Raw genomic sequence first — 22,221 nt, 5'->3', positions numbered from 1 at the left:
TTTATTTTGGGGCTTTGAATGAAAATCCAGTGTGTTCACAGTGCAAAGAAAAAGTAATGATGTCACTTTAGCAGTACAGGGTATGGTGCAGAGCTGCATGAAATATACATGGAAGCATCAATCCAATAGGCTACTGTTAAACAGAGTTTCAAAGCAAAAAACAGTACATGATAGTTTATCGTCAGAAGCTCTATCTGAGAATGAGAGCCCCCCCTCCATCACAGCTCCCCCCCCCCAATCCCAGCTGGGCCCCCCCAGCCGGGCTTGCTGCAGGGTGGGCGGCATAGTCGTATTTGTCTTCACCTGGTCTTTGTCCCTCTCGATATAGGTTTTGAAAAGTGATCAAGTTCTCTCGAGCAGTCCGGTGTTCCATAGCGTAAACATGCCACACATTGGTCCACCATAGTGTAAGACTATGGGTGGGTGTGGAGCCCGGGTTTTTTTTTTCTCCCAAATATGGGCTGTCAGTAACCTTGCTGCCAGGAGAAGGGATGTGATCAGTCTGCCCCTAGGAGTAGTCTATGGGCAGATCGAGTCCTAGGAACACCAATATGTCTGAGGGGCACTGAGCATATCTGATGAATTTTCTGCAGCACTGCTAACCAAAACTGCTTTACCTGTACACACTACCACCACATGTGTAAGTAGGTCCCACAGGTCCCACATACCCTCCAACAGAGATCAGACATTCCCGGTATAGCATTGAGGCGCACTGGGGTAACGTACCATCTGGTAAGGATTTTATGTGAATTAGCTTTATGCTGCAGGCAAATAGAAGTCGTGGTTGCTCTCGACCAGAGCTGCTGCCACTTGGCATCTGTCAGTGGTGCCTAAGTCCAGCTCCCAGTTTCGACTGGTGGAGGGTGCATGTGTGGTTGTGATAGGTTACACTAGGCTGAATAGAGTCAGGTGATACCCTTCTTCGTAGATCCTTAGGTGAAGAGCTGTTCTAGGGGTATATTGGGTCTGCTGCCGTTAGCCTTTCCTATTGTTGTGTCGCCCAGTAGAGGAGTGGAGTAAGGCAGAACCCACCTGCCCCAGTTAATTGAAAAGTTGTCTGCATGTGGACCTGTCTAGAGTGGTCCCATCCCTGAAAGGATCCCTCCGCAGTGGAGGCGCTAACCCTTCTCCAACCCTCAAAGCTTGAATCCATTGGGCTTTTGAGATGTTTGAACATGTGCTTGATTCTTTACAGACCAAGCATCCTAAAGGAGGTAGAATGATGCACAAAATGACCAATAGCATGCTAGTTGTCAGAGAAATACTCCCCTCACCAGAGACAAATCCCACTGTATGTATATCTAAAGGATTGTAACAATAGGTCTGCAGACAGCTGTGCTACCAAGGCAGACCTAAAAAGGAAACCTGTCTTTATCTGTTTTCAAAATTGCTGTATCAGTTGTCCACGTATGACAAATGGCAGCACCGAATTGTATACAGCGCACTTGGCACTCTGCATCGTTACATACTGTGGTTGGTTTTTCTTGGAGCATTTTTGTCTTCATCATTTTTTTTGATCCAGGTAATCACCCACTAGGGGTACCCAACTACTTGACGGCTAAAATGGTTATCTTTACTGAGAGAGATATTTACCTTTACATTAGTATTCTTGATTTATTTTCCCCTCTATTTAAAAGTATTGTGTGCTTAGGTAATTTTTTTCAATATTGTTGTTATGGTGGTTATTTTTGCCTGATGAATAATTAATTTTGTGTGTTTTTTTTTTTTTTTTTTTAATACGATTGTTCAATACACTTCTTTTGAAAAAATATTTGTACAGGAGATTTTTTCTTTCATTATTTTTGGCTTTTATTTAATTTTAAATGTGCCATGGAGCACTTCTGTTCTTTCATTTTGTCACAATTCGCCTCTCCTTTAACAGTCCTTCTTTTTTATTTATTTTTTAATCAAATTGATTTTTTTTAAATAATCTCAATGAGTATTATTAGAGTTTTAATTAATATATTTTTGTTGTTATGGTGGTTTGTTTTGTACACTCACTAAAAGTATTTTCCTGGATACTTGATTTGTCTCTTGGAGTTAGCTATCAAAGAGGAGTAAAGTTTACCTTCCCTGAAGCTTGCTTATCTGTAGGGATTGATCTGTGGAATAAAAGGCCAGTTTGTTACAGCTGTATCCTTTGTCATGTTTTAATTTCTCCTGGCAATCTTGTGCACGCGCTATGGTTTCTTTTCTTTTTTCTCAAAGGGAAAGATGTGTTGGGTCTTACTACATGTTCATTGACCTCTCCTCCACTGCTCATCCTTCTGCAATGGTAACATAAGCAACAGAAAACAACAAAATGATGGAAGGAATGCTTGAATTAATCGGAGCCACTGGCGAGTGGTAAAAATAAATTCCAGACCAACCCTGTTTTCCAACTGTGCTGCTCTTAAGGAAGAACAGCCAGATGCAAATCAGTGTGGGCCTATCATACAACTCTAGACAATATTGTTTTCATTAAACGTTTGATTACATTTGTACATGGAATTACTGCACCATGGATGGTCCTTTGATCCGTCAGTCTTAATTTGGTTGATACTTCTTTAGCATAGCTACAACAGAGGCCAGATACTGATGACACATTGCCATGAGTCTTGCAGCTTTATTTCAATGAAAAGAGCAGACGTGATTGTGCAGGTGGCCTTCATGTGTATCCATATTTTGTGTTTCTGCAAATCTACACCTGTTACAGCTCTCCATCTGGTAATATCATATGCTTTGTTCATGCAGGAGAAAGCTGAGGTCAGATGTTGCTGCTGCCTTCCCCAGGTTGAGCTCTGAGGCGCTATCCGAACTTGTGTCAAATAAAGAGGAACTGAATGTGGTGAAGGTGTATGCACACAAGGGGGAAGCAATCACAATCTATGTCCGCCAACGGAACCCAGTCTTTTTTGAAGTGGAAGGTCGCCTCTACCCAACAGGTACCCTCCGTGTAATGCATATAAGCCCAGGTGTACACATGTAAATCCTCTAACATGAGGGTTACCATAGGTTGCTATTGCATAGGGTCACACCTTGTACCTATATCTAGCCTTTATTTAATAATGTAACATATGCTGGGATTTATAGCCTATGTTGGCATTTAATTGAATACTTGTGATATGGAATCAAATAATAACCACATAGGATGGAAAACAGTGCAGATAGCCAAAGTCTGCTTTACTCCAATGAGCGCCCGTCTTCAGCTTAAATTCTTCTGGCAAAGAAATTGACCCTTCAGTTAAATGGAAAGTTAGATAACAAGACTGATTCTACCTGGAGAAAAAAAAGAAAAAAAATCACAGTGAAACTTGCTGAATTAACATGTAATGTAAAGCACATAAAATTCTTTCAACATTGGCTTTCCCGAGTTTTCCACATTTTGGTTTTCTCAAAGTATTTTCTCTTATGAAAAATTGACAGTCACATGGTTAGATTAAACTAACAGCAGCCTTTTCCCTGCCATCAACCCAGTGGCATTATTTACTTTTGGATGGATATTTACTATCAGGGAACAAGAATTCTCGAACTGAAAGATCTGTTTGAACATGTACATGTCAATTGGAACCTTCATATCAAGGTTATTGAATTTAATGCAAACCCAGCCAGAGGTGGTCTGGACTATAGTGACCCATGAGGCTTTTAGGAAAGCTGCCCCTAGTAGTGCCTGGGCAGAGTTTGAAGCACGTTTGTGACTGCTTGCTTTTGGCCACTTTCATGGGCACTAATTGTAAGACTTTCTTTTCCATTGCCTTATTTTGTTCATGAGTTCAGTGGGTATTCTAGTTGAGCTTGCATAGCATAAAGTAGTACATGAGATCTGTAACACCTTAACCTAGACTTTTGCAGAACGTATTGATGTTGTGCAGTGTACACACATGTTTATTTCAATTCTCCCTGCAGTGTACACGCTTTGGTCGAATCCAGACCTGTTGCCAGCCTTTATTACATGGCCTCCGGTTCTGCAGAAGCTTATTGGAGGGGCAGGTAATCTTTCTTTCTTTGTTACTCACCACAATCCTTTTGTCTATGGATGGGCCTCCGTCTTTCGTGGTCATCACTTCTGGCCATGTGCAGGTTGTTTCTTCATTCCACTGATTGCGTCTTATAGACAGGGATGGCTCTTTCCTGTTAATCAACCTTTGGCATCCATCCATTACTATGCATGACAACTGTAAAGCATGTCTTTCAGTGTGTCAGTGTATCTACATCTACCATGTTGTAAGTTATAGCGTGTTATATTTTCAATACATTATCGAGGGGTTTATGGTAATGTGCTTTTAAGGTTCAGGGATAGGTAGTGCTGAATGGTGTAAGGGGTGTTTAGGGTTAAGGGAAGGGTAATGTTGAGGAGTAGTAAAGAGTTTCAGGGTTCAGAAATTGGTTGTGTTTATGTTTAGTAAGGAGTTTTTAGGGGCCAGGGATGGGTAATGCTAAGGAAAAGTAAGGAATTTCTAGGGTTTAGGGATGGGTAGTGTTTAGGGGTAGCAAATATATTTTAGGGTTCAGGGAAGTGTAATTTGCACAGGTAGAAGAGTTTTTTTAGGGCACAGTGAAAGGTAGTATCAAGGGTTAGTAAAGGGTTTTCAAGGTTAAAGGAAGGGTAGTGTTGAGGGGTAGTAAGGAGTTTTTAGGGTTCAAGTATCAGACAAGGAGATTTTAGTGTTCAGGGATGGATAATGCTGAGTGGTATTAAGGATTATTTAGGGTTCAGGGATGGATAGTGCTAATGGATAATTTTAGAGTTCAGGGGAGGGTAGCATTGAAGGGTAGTAAGCATATTTTATGCTTCAGAGTTTGTATATGGATATACAACATTTGTGTACATCTGTGCGAGTGTGTGTATATATGTATATAGATATATATAGATATCTCACTGAAAAATACAAAGGTTACAGGGACGTTCTAGTTAGGAAATAGAAATAAAAACAAAAAACCTAGAAAAACACAGGTTACAGGGATATTATAGTTAGACTTACATTTTAGCTTGGTGCGGATGTGAGGTTGATTGAGAGAGTCTGCTATCTCTCTTAGGTGTAAGTTTACTTCAGTGAGTTTGGGAGAGAGTTGGGGTCCTCAATGGTCCCTCTTGGGACACACATCATGACCTCCAAGTCGGGATTGAGTGGGCCGTGAAATTGTATGGAACGGAGGGCAGAATGATTAATCTTATAGGTTTACTGAATAAAGAATCGCAATTTTATTAAAGACAAGTAGACTAGCATTATACATAAACTTGTATTCACTTCTTCTAAGTAGCAACTCTTAAAAGCTTCCAAAACAGAACTCTGTACACATCACAATTAAAAAATAATCTTCAGTCCCATAAATATTCCTCCTCTTTTGTTTGACTCTTCTCTCTAATATTATTTGTTCTCCTCTTGATGTCATTATTTACCTTTTCTAATCTGTAAAGTATAGCAAAATCATCTCTCTGATTCCTAATTGTTTCTGCTGTTTAAATCAATAACTTACTGTTCAATACAAACTCTTCAATTCTCAACAGCACACTTTTATTTATTTTTGCAAATTACACTTCTGTTTGCAAGTCACCTAACCTCCTTTATTCTATGGGAGGGGTGGGCGAGATAACGCTAGCCTCCGTCTTACACAAAATTGCGATTCTAACATTAGTAAACCTTGAAAAATCATCATTTTATGGTAAGACAGGAGGCTAGCCTTATGAATGTTCAAAGTCTTTCAAAGCACAGCTTGAAACCGCTCTAAAATAAATCCTCCTAAATGTATCAGCATTAGACCAATCTGCTGCCTTCAAAATTTCTTCCAGTCGTCCTCCCATCATAAAAACCTACTTGCCATAGCACCCTTGACAAAGTGTGCTGTACATTTTGACAAATCTATGCCTGCTTCACTCAATACAGCCTTCACCCATCTTGCAATTGTCACATTTGTTACAGATTTAAATGGTTTCATATATTAAATCAAAAATGTATCCACTCCATCATATCTCTTATCCATCACCATAGTTTCATACTCTCTAATACATCTCCCGCACACAAATTTGGTGACTTGGCAAATCTTGGATAAAATATTGAACCAAACTTTGCCTTAGTTATTTTCCAAATTTAAAAAATCACTTCATCTGATTGAAAAAAATCTATTGGACACTTCTAACACCCTTTATCAGAAACCCATCTGATTGATATTAAACATAGTAATGTTTGTAATTTCCATGTTAACTTTCTTACTCCTAAATATTTATTGCTTGGCCATCATTCAAATAGCTTTAGTATCAAATCAGTATTCCATAATGTTTGATATTTTGCTCTAGGCAGTCTCCTCAGCCGAATCCCTTTCATTACCCTGCATATCAACAGATGTCAGACAATCCTTACTGTAAAGAATGTCCTGCTGCAACAACTGATCTATAACAACTGTTCTATATGATAGTCATTTTTCAAATAAATCAGTCAAAAAATTTGCCATTTCTGTTTCACCTGCTCCCAGGGCATCCATGTACCTGCCATGCACCGCTGTACCTGTTTTTAGTGCCTGGAACCCATGACTCAATGAGCAAGTTTGTAGCTGTGCGCGAACGGCCTGAGACTGTACCTGAACTCCTGATATCCTCCATACTAGTAGGTTGAGCAAACCCAACTCCACCAAAAGGTGTTCTTCCTTTGCCACTCCTCTTAAAAGTCCTTTGCATCACTTGATCAAATATGGAATCTCTAACGCCATTTCGATAATTGTTGGAAACCATGCTTGTGTTTTCCAAAAAGGTGTGACAAGTACTATTTAACATTTCTGCCTCCTCACCTCTACTACCACTCTCTGAATCATTGAAAATGGAGGAAATGCATAACCTTTCATTCCCTTCTAATCCTTCAAAAAAGCTTCTGCTGCTATTGCTCCCGGGTCTGCTCTCCAACTGTAATAGCATGGTAACTGCAAAGTCAACCCGGAAGCAAATAGGTCCACCACAGATGGACACATAATTTTCTGATTAAAAAAATAATAATAATAACATTCCTTTTATTTTCAATCGCTTTAGTCTGTCAGATTCCGCTAATTCCACTCCGCTACACATTGTGTATTCCTGGTAAATGTTCTGCTTTCAGTCCTATCTTTTGTTCCGCCCACAACTCCCACCTTTCTTTTGTTAAATCTGGTAGTCTCGAGGGCATGTCCAGGATGACCCGCGGATGGTAGTGGATCCTCGGAGCTCTGCCGTCGGCTTGCTAACACTGGCAGAGATCGGGCCACCTGTGCACAGGTGACCAGAGGCACGGTCTTCAGACCAGTGTATGAAGGTGGGGGCACATCTATACAATGGTGAAAAAAGCCTTGTGTTCCATCTCCGAGGCTCAGACGATGCGCTCTGCAGCTTTTTTGACATTAAAATGGCAGCTGCCTGGAGCTAATTGCAGAGTGACCTAGCTGATAAACGGGATGACGCACAGCGGAGTCTCCGATGCCAGTGGCCTTTACACCCCGGAAGATGGGACACGACTGATGCATGACAATAGGGCTCTCCTGGCTGAAACGGTGGACGGCCATAAGTGGCAAAGTGGCCTGCCCTGGGGGACATTAGTAGGGCAAAACACAACTTTGGCCACAATGAGCAGAAGCCTGGTTGGGGTTTCCCCCTGAGGGCCACGTGGGGCAGGCACAGCTATAAGGTACCGCAGCGCCCAGGCGCTCTGGGGCACTGGGTGGCATACTTACATCTGACAGAGGCAACATTGAGGCCCCTACTTCTGCTTTGCACGCTATAGCACCACCTTGCTATGGTTGTGGATGGTTACTCTCTGGGGGTGTGGTAGGCAGCGCTGAAAGCCCTGGAGAGAAGTGCTGCTTAATTGTCAGCTGCGTACTCCAGTTTGGCAGCGCACATTGACTTGAACTCGAGCATAACCGGGTGGATCAGGCATCCTGGCCTGACTGAAAGCTGCATAATCATTTATTGAATGGCTGGAACTTTGCGCTATCATTGGAATATCCACAGCCGAACCAAACCAACCCCTGTGGTGCCATGGAAGTGGCGGACACAGAGATCTATACGTTCCTAATCCTGGGACAAGCTTGGCGGGCCCACGCACCCCTAAGAAAGACACCTCCATTAGAGATTTACTTAGCAAGCCAATGGGCCAAAGGGTGGATCATCACGAGGAAGCCACCTCCCTGGCACTCCCAGCAACTGATGGCGACACTACAGAAGTGTCTGACAGTGCCTAGCCCAACACAAGCGCCTTCCTGGAGACTCTCTTTGGAGCCCTGCACGCGGATATCTCAACACTGAAACAGTACATTACAGCGGACATCAAAGACCTCACGAAAGAAATGAATGAACTGGGAGATCGGGTGTCCGGCCTTTAACAAACTAGCAATGCGCATGGAGAAGAATTGGGCGCCCATCGTCTTGAAATACTGGACTTACAAAACAAAAACGCAGAGTTACGCTACCAGGTGGGGGACCTCGAAAATAGGTCCAGATGGGCTATCATAAGAATCAAGAGGGCCCACTGCAAGCTGCCGGAGGGTATCTGGATGACTACATCCACAAACTCTTCCACCATGTCGTAACAGAACTCGCACCCCAAGATATTGTATTGGACAGAACTCGTTGGGCGGGGAAACCTGCTACATCACCTGTGCAACCCCAAGACATCTTAACCTGCTTTCCACTACTATCAGCAAAAATAAATCATTATGGCAGCAGTGCAGGATCGCACCTACATAGACTTTGAAGGCAACAAGGTCTGGTTATATCAAGATCTCTTACCCATTACTTTGCAACATTGCCGCTAATTGCAATCTGCTACACAACTCCTACAAAAGAAAGGTGTGCGATATCAATGGGGGTCACCCCTCCACCTTACATTCCTCTGGGACAATGAGACAAGCAGCGTGCGCACCTTGGAAAAGGCACAGGCAATACTACCTATTACGAGTCGACAAGCCGAAGACGTATCTCCCTCACCCATGCAGAGTCCCTCACACTGGTCTGCGACCGTCGGGTGCTCTCCAAAGAAGAAGAAGGTGAATTTGTTCGGACCCTCTGAAACAGAGAGCCGGAGTGAAAGAGCAGCCCTTCTATGCCAGTTACAACCCCTTAATCGGGCCTCCGATCCAGAAAACGATTAATAACTGATCACACAGCCATAGTGGTACTGAAGGACTTAACACTGCTATAAATTAACGCTCACTACGTTACACAGAAGGATAGCCGACTTGAGCCCCATCTGCATTGCCCAGGAACGATATCTACTGATCTCTGCATCATCTGCGATGCTCCAACATGGAGCCCAACCTGTTTGTTTGATGCAGTGCTGGGAGAGATTGCTTTCTTCTTATTTCTGGCATCTGCCACTTTTTTCCTTCCCTTTTCTTACTTATCATTAAAGGCAGGAAACAGATGGCCTGTGTCACAAGCGCACACCTCCACACCATTTTTCCAATGGGACACGTTACTTGTTATAATGTATGGGGGAATAATGCACCCGCAAAACATTTAGCATTTGTGTTGCTGCTCCGAGAGTCCAAATGTGATATCTATCTCGTGCAGGAGACACCTCCTACAGGCAGATTGGAAGCTTCTGCGATCCAAGTGGTTTGATCAACAGTACCTTTTTTCTGGCATGGGGAAAAAGGCAGGGGTGGTCATTCAACTGGCCTCTCACTTCCCTGTCAAAGTGGTTCAGACACAGGCTGATATCCACGGTAGGCTTTTATCATTTGCATCACAATACAACAATATACCTTTACGCTCACTACCTTCTACTCACCTAATGAGCACCAGGAGGCTTTTATCCTAGAGGCATTGGGTTGGGTGATGGCCACCAAAGATAAGGACGTACTAATTGGGGGGGGGCTTCAACTTGGTACCAAAACGGGGCTGGACAGACCTCCGCAACGGGTGGGACAAACAGAGGAGTTCTCCACGCAGAGTTTAGAACTGCTGAATAAATATGGGCTCACAGATGTCTGGCGCAGTCGCGACCTCGCACAGAGGGAATACACCCTCTTTTCGGCAGCTCACCAGACGTACACATGAATAGATTTCTATCTAGCTATGCCCCATCTCTTGACATCCACCACTCATGTAGATATATGGACAGCTGCACTTTCAGACCACGCCCCTCTTCACACCACCATACATCTTTCAGGCCTAGTCCTTCAACACCGCACCTTGCGCCTTAATCATAGACTCCTAACTAGTGAAGTGCATGTCAAAGACTTAACAGGTCATTTGCATAGTTTTTGTGACCTAATGATCAACCAGACACACCCATTGCAACGCTCTGGGATACATTGACATCAGTCTTTCGTGGCCACCAGATTGCCTGGTGACACATCTTAACAGATAAAGAAGGGATAAAATGGCTAAGCTTGAGAGGCAGGTGAAAGAGCTAGAAACAGACCACAAGTGGACAGGGTCTCATAAGACATGCCAACAATTGACTACAGTGCGCAAATAACTTCAGGTGCTCAACATGGACTGAGAGGCATACACCCTCGTACGCACCAAACAAAAATTTATGTAGGGAGCAATAAAGCTGGGCAACTCCTAGCACATCTCTTCCAGACCCAAGCCACCCGACAACAGATAGCGGAGCTGGAGGGCTTCCAGGGTGAGCGCCTGGATCAAGATGAACAAATTGATCACTCCCTTGAGCAATTCTATGCCCAACTCTACACTGCTGAACACTAAGCGGAAGGAGAATTTTTGTCATAATTAATGCACACCCCGTTAGAAAATTTATCCTTATCAGAAGCTCTGCGTTTAGACCAAGATAACAGTGAGGATGAAGTGCTGTCTGCGATTTCCTATTTGCAATCAGGTAAGGCACCCAGGCATGATGGTTACACCTCAGAATTTTACAAACTATTTGCCGGCCAATTGGCCTCTATACTCACTCGCCTGTATAACGCCTTCAGCACCACAGGCACCAGATTCAATACACTGCTCCTCCTGCCGGCCAATCTTGTTACTAAGCGTGGACGCCAAGATATTTACCTCTGTCTTGGCGAACCGGCTGGCCCCTTATACGCAAGGCCTTATTGACCCGGACCAAGCGGGATTTATCCCCAAATGCAATTGCAGTGATAACACAAAATGCATATTCCACCTGCTGGATAAAACTCAGCGCTCCCAGATACCAGCTCTGCTGTTATCAGTTTACGCTGAAAAGGCATTTGACTAGGTGCATTGGCCTTATTTATTTGCAGTGCTTCAGAAGGTAGGCTTGGGTGAGCGGTTCATCAACTGGGTACAGTGTAGTTACACTGGTCCTAAAGTGGTGGTTCAGGTGAAGGGGCTAACATCCTCCCCTTTCCAGGTTGCTTGGGGCACTACACAAGGTTACCCTTTATCCCCACTACTTTTTGCTCTGTACATGGAGACCCTTGCAGAACGTATTTGTTGAAACCCCACAATAACGGGCATTCGTATAGGAGGAAGGGATCACCAGTTAACTCTCTATGTGGACGATGTCATGGTCGCCCTGATGCATCCACTCCAGTCTTTGCTCCGGCTAGTGGAGATGTTGGAGACTTTTGGAAGGGTCTCTGGGTTTAAGGTGACCCTACAAAAGCCTCAAATTCTGAACCTGACAGTTCCGGCTGCAGATCTAAGTTTTCTACAATACCACTTTCCCTTATCCTGGGCTATACATGGAGTGCTGTACCTGGGACTTTGCATTCACTCCACTATGGTTCAAACTGCAGTTTCTATGGTGCCGTACTGTCCAACGTGCGCTCGGACGTTCACTCCTGGAAGGCCTGTGCACTGTCCTGGCTGTGCCGTATTTCAGCGATTAAGATGACATTACTATCCAGAATTCTATACGCCATTCAGACGTTACCTTTGCCCCCCCCCACCCCCCACGTACTGAATAAATTACCATGTTAAATGGAGGATTACTTTTGAGAGGGTGAAAAGCCCCCCCCGCCACCCCCCAACTGCTTATCAGGGATCTAGTTATGTGTTATGGCAGCAGGCCAATTGCAAAAGAATGGGTGACTTGTTCGATGAATCAAAGCTTTTAACCTTTGCCCAGAGCCAACAACAATATGGCATCTCGGAAGTTGACAGCATTTAACCGTATGCCACTGGGTCACTTAGCCTTCCTTTTGCCCACACGCTAGCCATCCTCTATTAACATTCGAGAAATGGTGTCTGACTACAGATTCCAATAAACACCTACTCTCAGACATTTATACCTTTATTAACACAGTACAGGCCACAACAATATCCTCAGCACAGCGGCATTGGGAGAAGGGGTGTGAGCTTTCTTTCACACCTAAGGAGTGGTCGGCGGAAATCCTCAAACGGGCTAACTCGTCAGCACATTGCACCTCAGAATAAGAGACCCTTCTGAAGATGGTCCACTGTTGGTATTACACACCGGCACATATCGCCCGATGGAAGAGGGATGGGAATGTCCACTGCTGGCGGGGCTGTAGTCGGGATGGAACCTTAACACACCTCCTCTGCAGATGCCTGAAACTCCAACGCTTTTGGTCTAAAGTCGTGGACACCATTGACAAAATATACGACACAGCGATTCCTAGGTTTCCAAGCTATATCCTTTTAAACTACCCCTTTAAATCTCTACAGGGACGGGCAATCACACTGGCCCTATGTGCTGTCAAACAGGTCTTGATAACACGATGGGCACTGAAACCATACCCACACTGTTGGATTAGCTATACAAATTCTGGGATTTACTAATTATGGAGAAACTGACGGCCACAGTCGAAACAAGATTGCCACAATTTTATAAAACATAGGGGCCATGTTTGCAATAACTTTCGCAGGAATTCTTGGAACTCACGGAACTCACATGCCCTGCTTTTTTTTGCAAATTCTCGCACACCCACAGACTCAGTTCCTGGCTTAACTATATATAATACTGGGGGAGCGCATTGGCTTGATCAACAACATGCTTTGCAACTCAGTTTCATCACTTCAGTCACCTAGCCAGCCTTATAGGTACTTATCCTCCTCTCCCCTGTATCTCTATCCTTCTCTGTTCTTTTGTTCCTCACCGGCCAGTGGTTGTAGGTGAGATGTTTCGTACTGTTTCGTATCTATCTCAAAACTCAATAAAAAGATTTTAACCTCAGTCTGGTAGTCTCTTTCATCTGCCTTCACCCAATTTGTTTATATATGTAACCGCATATTTCTCTAGTGGCTTTCTTATTCTGCTCTTAATATAATCAGCACATGGTCTAAGGGCCACCAAGCCTTACCCTTTGGGTGTCCTATAACCCTTGGGTCCAATAACTTGTCTCCTAATGGGCCCATAATTGTTGTAATTTCTTCATACCTTTTTTCATTATTATCATCTAATCAAAAACAGTCTTTATAATCCAGGTCCTTAATACACTCATCCAAATTGGATGTTTTGCCTGTCATATCCATTTCATTCTCACTTTCACTGTAAACTGACTTTACATTGTGCCACTTTGGACAGTAGCTCTTACTGAGGTACTTAGGACTCCCTTCTTGTTGGATAAAACATCCATATGTTTCTTCTTCTTTATACAATTTCCTCCTGGACCTCTTTTTAGTTCTTCTTCTGACACTGATAAGTATTCCTTACCCTCTACTTGTGTAAACTCTCTTTTCTTGCTTAGTACCTCCTTCACTGTTTTCTGGACTACATCATGCAGCTCCTAAGTTACAATCTTTCTAATAATGCATTCCTGGCTTGCATACTCATTAGCCTTCTCAGTCATAATAACCATTTGAATGTTATATTTTTATATAAATATTGATTTAATACACTTCATAGCCTTTCCTCATTTAATTTCACTCTTAATCAACTCCTCACACCTCCCAACTGCCGCTAGGACTGTTTCCCACAATGAACAGCAAACTGAAGTGTTCCGTTGCCAGAAAACACACCTCACAAGGCTAACTTATTTAGAAGCAACCCCAGTTGTTTCTAAACAAGCACTATTTTCTGTGAAAACACGTTCTGACGTAACACGTCAGACACGTCTTCACAGACGTATTGTAGACCATATTTACTCTTGAAAACCAGTGTTCTAAATTGGAATGTCAGACGCACTTACATGGCGTGTCCAAAAAAAACATGGTTGCTGCTACCTGATCACACCGAAGGTGTAGCTCTCAAATGGTGTGCGAGGTGACTTTCAAACGGCTCCTGCTCTTAAGAGAGTGCCAAAACGGCGCGTGATGGCACTAACCGCCCTTTTTTACAGGGAAAATAAGCCTCTCAACAAGATGCAATACATTTCTTCAAATAGTGTCTCCTTAAAAAAGTGAAAACATACTGACTATACAATTGAATGTTAAAATATTATCTTTTAACTACTTTTTTATTTTAATGGCAAAATCTATAAAGGCAATACTTATTAAAACAGAACCATAATACATCTCTATCAAATGAACAATATTACCCATAAATTGGGTACTGACTATAATTACAGTACAATACATAATCATCCAGACACAATATTAACCTCACATGTAATGATACTTATCTGCTGAGAACCAAAACGGCAAACAAAAGAGGAAGAATATGGGGGACAAGGACTATTTATGGGACTTAAGATTCTTTTTTCATTGTGATGCGTTTTGAGTTCTGTTTTGGAAACTTTTAAGATTTGCTGTCAGAAGCAGTGAATAAAGGTTTATGCATAATGCTAGCCTTCTGTCATGCCATAAAATCATGGTTCATGTGCTTGCAGCAAGAGATGCAATTTCATCAAAGACAAAGGTCTTGTGCTCTTTCATGGCCCACACTTACAACCAGTTGGGTTCAGACTTTGAGTTAATCCCTGTTCTACAGAATGCCGCTCTTCATGCCACCACCACCACCACCCTCCTCTAAGGGTGTTAATCTCACTGTGGTCAAATCTGTATATGGGTTGCATCTATTGTCTGGGAAACTCTTCCTTACTCTGAGTTGCACTCCGTTTCTCTCAGTGGAGTTTGTCTTTTTATGGGTCTGCTCCTTCAACCTGTGGTCCTCTTCTCACACCTTCCTGGTAGTGACTCTGTATTTTTAGGCTGTTTCTTTCTCATGGTGGCTCAGAACTGGGAGTGGCTTCCTCTGACTGCAGGTGGCTGCCACACTCCTTGTGTCTCCCCTACAGTTCTAAAAGCTTTCTGTCACTGCTCTTGGCTCCCTCTCTCTGAGTTATTGTTCCCTTTCTCCGCGTCACCCACACTCAAGAATATATCCTCTTTCAGTTGCTCCATCTAAATATGGTTTGCTCCATCAGTATATATGGGCTGTTCCTTTTTGTGTAGATCCCTCACATCAAAAGACTGCGGTCCATTTATTTCTTACAAGCCTGCTTAGTCATGTTTTCTGAAAACGTTGTCAGTTGTTGGTTTGTTTATTTATTATTTTTTTCATTGCAGATTTGATGTTGCCAGGAGTCGTGGTACCACCATCCGGTCTCCCTCAGGTACTGCCGGATCATCTCTGTGCCATTACCTTGGTGGGAAACAGGTATAGATATTGAGCACAATTCTTTTCTCCTTGCACTTCTATATGTCTTTGTTGTTTATAAGAAACTCTGTGGGCAGGTTATGTTTGGTTAGTGGAAAGAGGGCCATCTAAGCAGTTGCTCTGTCTGGGATGGAACATTGTCATTTACAGTTGCCCACTAAGCTAAAAAAAAACTCTGTTGCAGCAAAGAGCCGTTTGATTTGTGTTTATCTTTGTCACACATCAGTAGTGTGGTCTCGTGTGGAGAAATGAATCCATTTAAGGAGGTCACAATCCAAGTATGTTGTCCAGTTCTGGTGGTGACCTCGGGTGTATTCTGTCCAATTCTCGAGGCTACTCTAGAAGTATTGTCACATTCAGGAGGCCACCTCTGTATTGTGCTTTGTTCTGGATGATGTGAAATTGTGTCCAGTATTTGAAGTCATACCTGAAGTATAGCGTCCAATTCTGTGTTTCATATGAAGTATTACGTTTTGTTCTAAACACCACATCTGGAGCATTTGGTTTGGTTCTGAAAAGTGCTTTTGGAGTTGTGGGTCCTGCTTTGAAGGTCATATCTCCAGAAATTGAAGCATCAGGAGTGGTTGGAAACAGCCCAGACACAAGCAGTCAAAGTGGTGCATACTTGAACCTCAAGATTTTATGAGGAGGGGCAGAATAATCTAAACATGCACTGTAGCTGAATTAGAAGTATAGGGGATGCTTCAGTGACTGCTTTAATTGGCAGTAGAATAGCTCTATTTGAGGAGTCACAATATGTTAGAATGGAAGAATGCTCAAAACTAATTATTCACAGTGGATACAGAATTGCTGATTTAGAACTAGCAAGTTATTTTTCCCAAAATGACATTGATCATAAGGAACAGCTTAACACAGGTGATGAAGACAAAAGCACAAGTGAGCAAAAGTGCTGACAAATTGATGAAATGGGCAAATGTTATGTTTTGGTTGTTTACCAAGCATATGTATAAAAGTAGTTTTCTGTGCTAGTTAGAATCTACTTTAGAACTCCTAAGATTCCTGAGCCGTCACCACTGTTCTATAGCCACTCTTCATTTAAACAACACAAAACTACATTACAGTGCCCCCTGTCTCCCCAGCAACCACTTCTAAGCGTCTGTACCAACCATTGATGTTCACCTGAATTATGAAGTGCTACATGGGCCAAAAGAATGGAGGATGGGTGGGTTTCTGGCTAACTAACTGTTCCAGGAACTCAGTAACCATTTGTTTCTCCAGTAATAAAGTCCATTACATAATTAGTATGCCAGTAATCATGTCCTTTCAGGCAGGTATTATGCCTCTATTAAAGACCCTTAGTTGTAATGCCGTTAGTCATTCCTGATCACACAGCTATTTTTCTCGTAATCCTTTTCAACCATTTTGCTAGTAATAATGTTTTACTAAACAATTATTTTGCTTATAAACACGCCCTAATCAAATAGTTAATACAACACTAATTAGCTTTTATTGGACGAAGAGTAAGTAGGAAGCTGATTCTGTATCTGTTGTTCTGCTTTCATAAATAAATAGAAAAAGAAACGCTTTGAAAAATTGATATGGACAGCGAAACGCACTTCCATCTACTTTTGCCCACTTAAGGTTGAATCATAGTATAGAACACTTTTCTTGTTACTTAAAACATAGTTTAACAAAAGCAAACACATTTCACGTAATACTTTTCCTCCTTGATCTTTCATGGAGAAAGTATTTACGTTGTATGTTGCAGCAGAATAATTTGCTAACGTTTTACCCTGTCTAACACAGAACTTTAAGACTTTTCATTGAGGTAAATATATTTCACAGCAAACAAATTGTCCTTATTACAGTGACCTGTCTAAGCTGACTGCCTCCTGTGTCCTCACTAGCTGGCTTGTGGGCATAAGCGTTCTGTTTCCTGACATGCGGTTAATTTTCTCCCACAGGGCTCCAGTAGCTGTTGGCTCTGTGACGATGTCTACAGCCGAGATGCTGGGTGCGGGCATGAGAGGAAAAGGTGTGACGATTTTCCACACCTACTCTGATCAGCTATGGTAAGTACATAGTGTCCTGGTGCATGTTGACAACAACAGATGCCCTTACTCTTTTGAGATTTACAACAGTAGCTAAGTTTACTGCAGATTATGGAAGTTCAGAGGGTAAGTTAGCTTTAATTTCATTTTGACAGGGAAGAGTAGAATAGCCTGTGCTACTCTGTGTGTTAGAGTGGGATGTGGCCATTGCCAGACTCTCCTTGCTAATGTTCTATGGCAGCTCTTAGATTTTAGTGTATGCTGACTAAGGGTGTGAACAATGTAGTGTTCCTGAGTAGTGTGAGAATGTTAGGACGCATGGACAGAATGTAAGGAGCTTGGGTCACATGGACAGACATTGTGAGCAACGTGGGCTAATAGACCCTTTATGTGACTATTTCTCCATTAGCAGATTGTTAGGAATTTGACTTACCTAACCATGCACAGTGGGGAGCTTGATTACGTGGCCATACAGTGCACGTGTTATGGCATGTTAGTGTGATGCAATGAGATACATGGATGGACAGTGTGAAAAAGTATGTAACAAAGTAACAGATTGTATGAGCAGTTTGGAGTAGGTGGCAGACGAAGTGTGCATGTCATTTGGCTAGGTGAGGGTGTGTAGACCTTGGATAGGATACACGGCCTGGCAGTGAGAGAAGCGATGATCAGAGGGAGTGACATTTGAAGTAGCATGAGGCTCCTGGACCTATTACGGGGGGGGGGGGGGGGTGGAGGATGGGGAAGGGAAGGGAAGCTCAAGGTTCATGGCCTGACAGTATGATGAGCCTGGGACACATGCAGAGCAATAATATGAAGAGTTTACGGAATATGAAGAGACCTTCTGATTAAAAAAGTGGGAGACAAATGGGTAGACTGTGCAAGGTTCGAGGAAATGTAGGCATGTGAACTGACAAAGTAATTAGTTTTTTGTTTTTTTTTACACATTGAAAAACAGTGTCACGAACTTACAGTGCTATGGACAAGATATTTTATTTCACATTAATATTCTCTCCCTCTTGCTATCTCTCGCTGTCACTCTTGCTCTTTTTCTCTTCCTTTGGGGGAGGATGTTAGAGCCACTAAGTCCTGCTCACCATTCTGTGAGGTTAGATTGGATCGAAAACTATAATATCCTACCACCTGGGCACCTCTGGCAGGTACCATGATTCATTGTCCATTAAAACTATACCCTTAAAAACAATGCATAAAAAATGCCACCCCCTATGGAAAGTCCAGTCCGTAATATGTTCATGTAAAATAAAATGTGCGTCCACTAACAGTTTTCAGAAAGTTTTCACAGATTTTTTGCTAAGACAAGAACACCCATAAAATACAATGGAATACTAAATGAAATATTAAAATGCTCCAGATTAAGATTTTCAGTGCTTGTTTTTAATGACCTAAGAAGGTATCTGCAGAAGTGCCTTTCTTTTAGGGGGGAGAATCACAGGAGTCTCCCACTACCCGAGGGGCAAAGTCTGCAAATTTTATGTAATTTCGTGTGCTGCACAAAACACAGGGCCTGGTACTTTTTAACACCTTACTGAGAATACATCTTTGAAAAGTAACTTAATGAGAAATGGAACGCATGAGAATTCTAGAATATTCTAGGAGTGGAGTTAGAATTAGTACAATCTTCCTCGCAGTTTGGGATGGGCTGGACTGCACCTATTGTAGCAGAATGAAGACTGATTTGCATTTGGCTGGTTCCAAACTGAGATAGCATGGTGGGCTGAAAAACGATAGCTTGGAATGCTTCCCTGAGTGATTGTCAGTGGTTATACTTATAGTAAGCTTTCCTCCCACTATTTATTGTGTGTTTAAGAACGTTTTTGTAGTCTGGGTTATGACTTTCCAAACATTTCCTTCATCAACAGGAGTTTGGTTTTGTTGAGGCGTGCAGTTAGGATGGTGAGTATGTCAGATTTTGGGCCTGATTACGACCTTTGCAGATGAGATACTCCGTCACAAACGTGACAGGTATCGTGCCCACCGTATTACAAGTTCCATAGGATAGAATGGTTCTTATGGCCTGATTACGACCTTGGCAGAGGGGATTACTCCATCACAAACGTGACAGATATCCCGCCCACCGTATTACAAGTTCCATTATATCGTGTGGAACTTGTAAAGCGGCGGGTGGGATATCCGTCACGTTCGTGACGGAGTATCCCATCTGCCAAGGTCGTAATCAGGCCCTAAGTCAGTAGTAGGTTTTCCGGCTGGTTAACACAAGTGCCTTTTGCCCATTAAATCTATACGTGGTAAATGGCTGATAATAGCAACTGCTGTTGAAGCCCTACTTTCAAGTATACAATTGCTTCTTGGCTGATTGTTTTTTTGTATTGATTGTTTTTCTATAGTCTCTCTATATTTAAGATTTTAGAACAAAGATAAAGCCAACTTAAAGTGAAATAGGTGCAACAGACAAAAATAATTTTTAATACCAGTTAAAAATGCCACCAATTGATGTTTAACCCATTAAAAGTATTCTAAGAAACAAATACAATTACTTAGCCATGTAAATATCAGGCGTTGTTATTACCCAATGTCGGTTGCACTCATTTTTATCAACATTAAAAGAATAGAAGTCTCTGTAAATCCTGTTGTAATTTGAATATTTGACCAGTATGTTACTTTGTTTTTCTTGTAGCAGCACCAGTAACACAGTAGGCTATATTAGTGTCAGTTTACCAAGATTGTGAATTCTGGTGCATGTTAAATTCTAATGGGATTTGGGTTTCTCTTCAAAGGATGTTTGGGGACAAGTCTTCACCTCCCATCATCGCACCCTTTGAGGAAAGTCCTGCGGAGGGAGATGGTAATGAAGAAGATGATCAAGAGGATTACACCGACAACATGTCCCCAGACTCCTGTCTAGGTCCCAGCCTTGAAAACTTACATCTTAGAGTGGAGGGCACTGCTTCGGCATCAGCACAGTATAATGATATGGTTAACACTGCGTTGACTGAGGATGTGAAACTGGATGGAGAAGACCCAGTAAGAACTGTAGAAACAGAGGACCACCGGACGCCACAAGGTACTACTCTATCTGGTCAAAGACCTGTATTTTACTCTTTGGTCAGTGTTTCACCTGGTCATCCTTAAATGTCCTAATTTGTGCTAATACAAAAGAGTCTGTCTCCCTTTGAAGCTAACTAGTAAGCGTCCCGTCTGGACTGCAGATTTTATTGTAGAAGTAGCACGTGGAAGAGTTAGCCTGCAGACTAAAGTTTTGGATACACATTTAAAAATCTTCCCTCTGATCCTCTACAGACAGGATGTCTAAAGTATATATTATGCACTGTACTGATCGTGCAACAGGCAATGACGAGTAAGTGAACTCTATAACCGAGCCAACACTCCCCAAAGACACTTCACCCACCAAGTACATTTTTGATTAAAAAATATGTGCTATAAAGCATTTTAAAGCACGTTATGCCAGATATTTTGGCTAAAATATCATAGATTTTAGACATGGTTCTCGAGGGAGAACAAAAAAGTTATCATATTCTTCTAGCAACATTTATTTTTCTACAGCTGGAAATAAGTTTAGTAGCAGCTCAAATTATGTGCCTTAAAGAAACGCGTAGTATACAGCAGACAAATATATACTACACCTGAAATTAGTAACTATCTGCTATGGTGTGCCATGAGAAATTATGTCAATTTTTCTGCTGTATCAGTGAACATCCTTGTATAATATCTGTTGTAGACAAGAAAATGGAATCAGATTTGACGCCCTTGTTTTTCCAAGTATTGGAGGAGAGTAATGAAGTGGGCTGGTAGCTTTGGTCCTGCTCCAATAGGAAAATTCCACCCTGAACTGCCAAGCAATGTCCCATCTGAATAGGAACATAAGCAACTACAGATGAGTTTCGACCTGATGGAGCCCTTCAGTTTTGTACAGCTTAAGTCTTATAGCACAGTGAACATGGTATATTCATTAAAACACCCTACCCATTGCACATAGGGCGTTTCAGTGAGTAAAACACAATGCAAATCTCCTCTGAATGGGGAAACGGTTAACTCTAGACTGATTTTGGCATCTGTGGACTTCATCAGTTTGAGATAGGCAGCATGCACATTTACTACAGTAACCGTAAACATGATGGCAGAGGGATTACAGCCCCTCCTGGCATTCCACCAACCAGCCATGCTAAAGCATACTGTACTGACAGTCAGCTATCAGAGATCAGCTGTTCAGAGAGGGACCTTAGGCTTTCTCAAACGTGAAATATGAGGTACACTCTTCCCTTCATGCAGGGCAGGACATCAGGCTTCCCTAAGCTGCTCACGCAGGGCAAGTAGAACCAGTGTCCTGAAACTGAAGAGGTAGAGCATACATCCCTAAACATTTTGGTGCAGGACAGGTAATATATATTTCCCTGTACATAGGTGCAGAACAAGCACCACATAGTCATAGATTTGATACATAGGAAGATTTCTGAAGTTACCCATAGGTACATGGACAGTATAGCAGTTGTCTCTAAACCATAGGTGCAGGACCAATAAAGTATGCTTCCCTACACCAAGTTTAGGATAGCACTTTTACCTAAACCATTAATGCAAGTTAAGTAGAGCACGCTTCCCTAAACCACAGAGTCTCCTTGAATTGGCATATAGGAGGCAAAAGTGACAGAGCAAGCATTGTTAAATCAAAGGTACAGGTCAGACAGAGCAACTCTGATAAACCACGCATGCAGCGCCTCTAAATCCTTGTCACTTTTTCTCCTGAATCTGCTGGTTGTAGGAGCCACCTAACAGTG

General features: G+C 42.4%; 1 protein-coding gene across 2 annotated transcripts in view; it reads left to right on the top strand.

Annotated features, from left to right (window-relative positions):
• EIF2D (eukaryotic translation initiation factor 2D) overlaps window positions 1-22,221 on the top strand; it is a 155,853-nt gene that overhangs the window by 13,934 nt on the left and 119,698 nt on the right. For both annotated transcript variants that reach the window (XM_069238587.1, XM_069238588.1), the window contains exons 2-6: window positions 2,734-2,924; window positions 3,886-3,969; window positions 15,347-15,437; window positions 17,363-17,470; window positions 20,206-20,492. In XM_069238587.1, coding sequence (XP_069094688.1) covers window positions 2,734-2,924; window positions 3,886-3,969; window positions 15,347-15,437; window positions 17,363-17,470; window positions 20,206-20,492 — 761 coding nt within the window. The remainder of the gene's footprint in view (window positions 1-2,733; window positions 2,925-3,885; window positions 3,970-15,346; window positions 15,438-17,362; window positions 17,471-20,205; window positions 20,493-22,221) is intronic.

Source organism: Pleurodeles waltl, chromosome 6 (genome assembly GCF_031143425.1).
Source record: "Pleurodeles waltl isolate 20211129_DDA chromosome 6, aPleWal1.hap1.20221129, whole genome shotgun sequence".
NCBI classification, from domain to species: domain Eukaryota; kingdom Metazoa; phylum Chordata; class Amphibia; order Caudata; family Salamandridae; genus Pleurodeles; species Pleurodeles waltl.
This window is presented reverse-complemented; position numbering and strand designations above follow the sequence as displayed.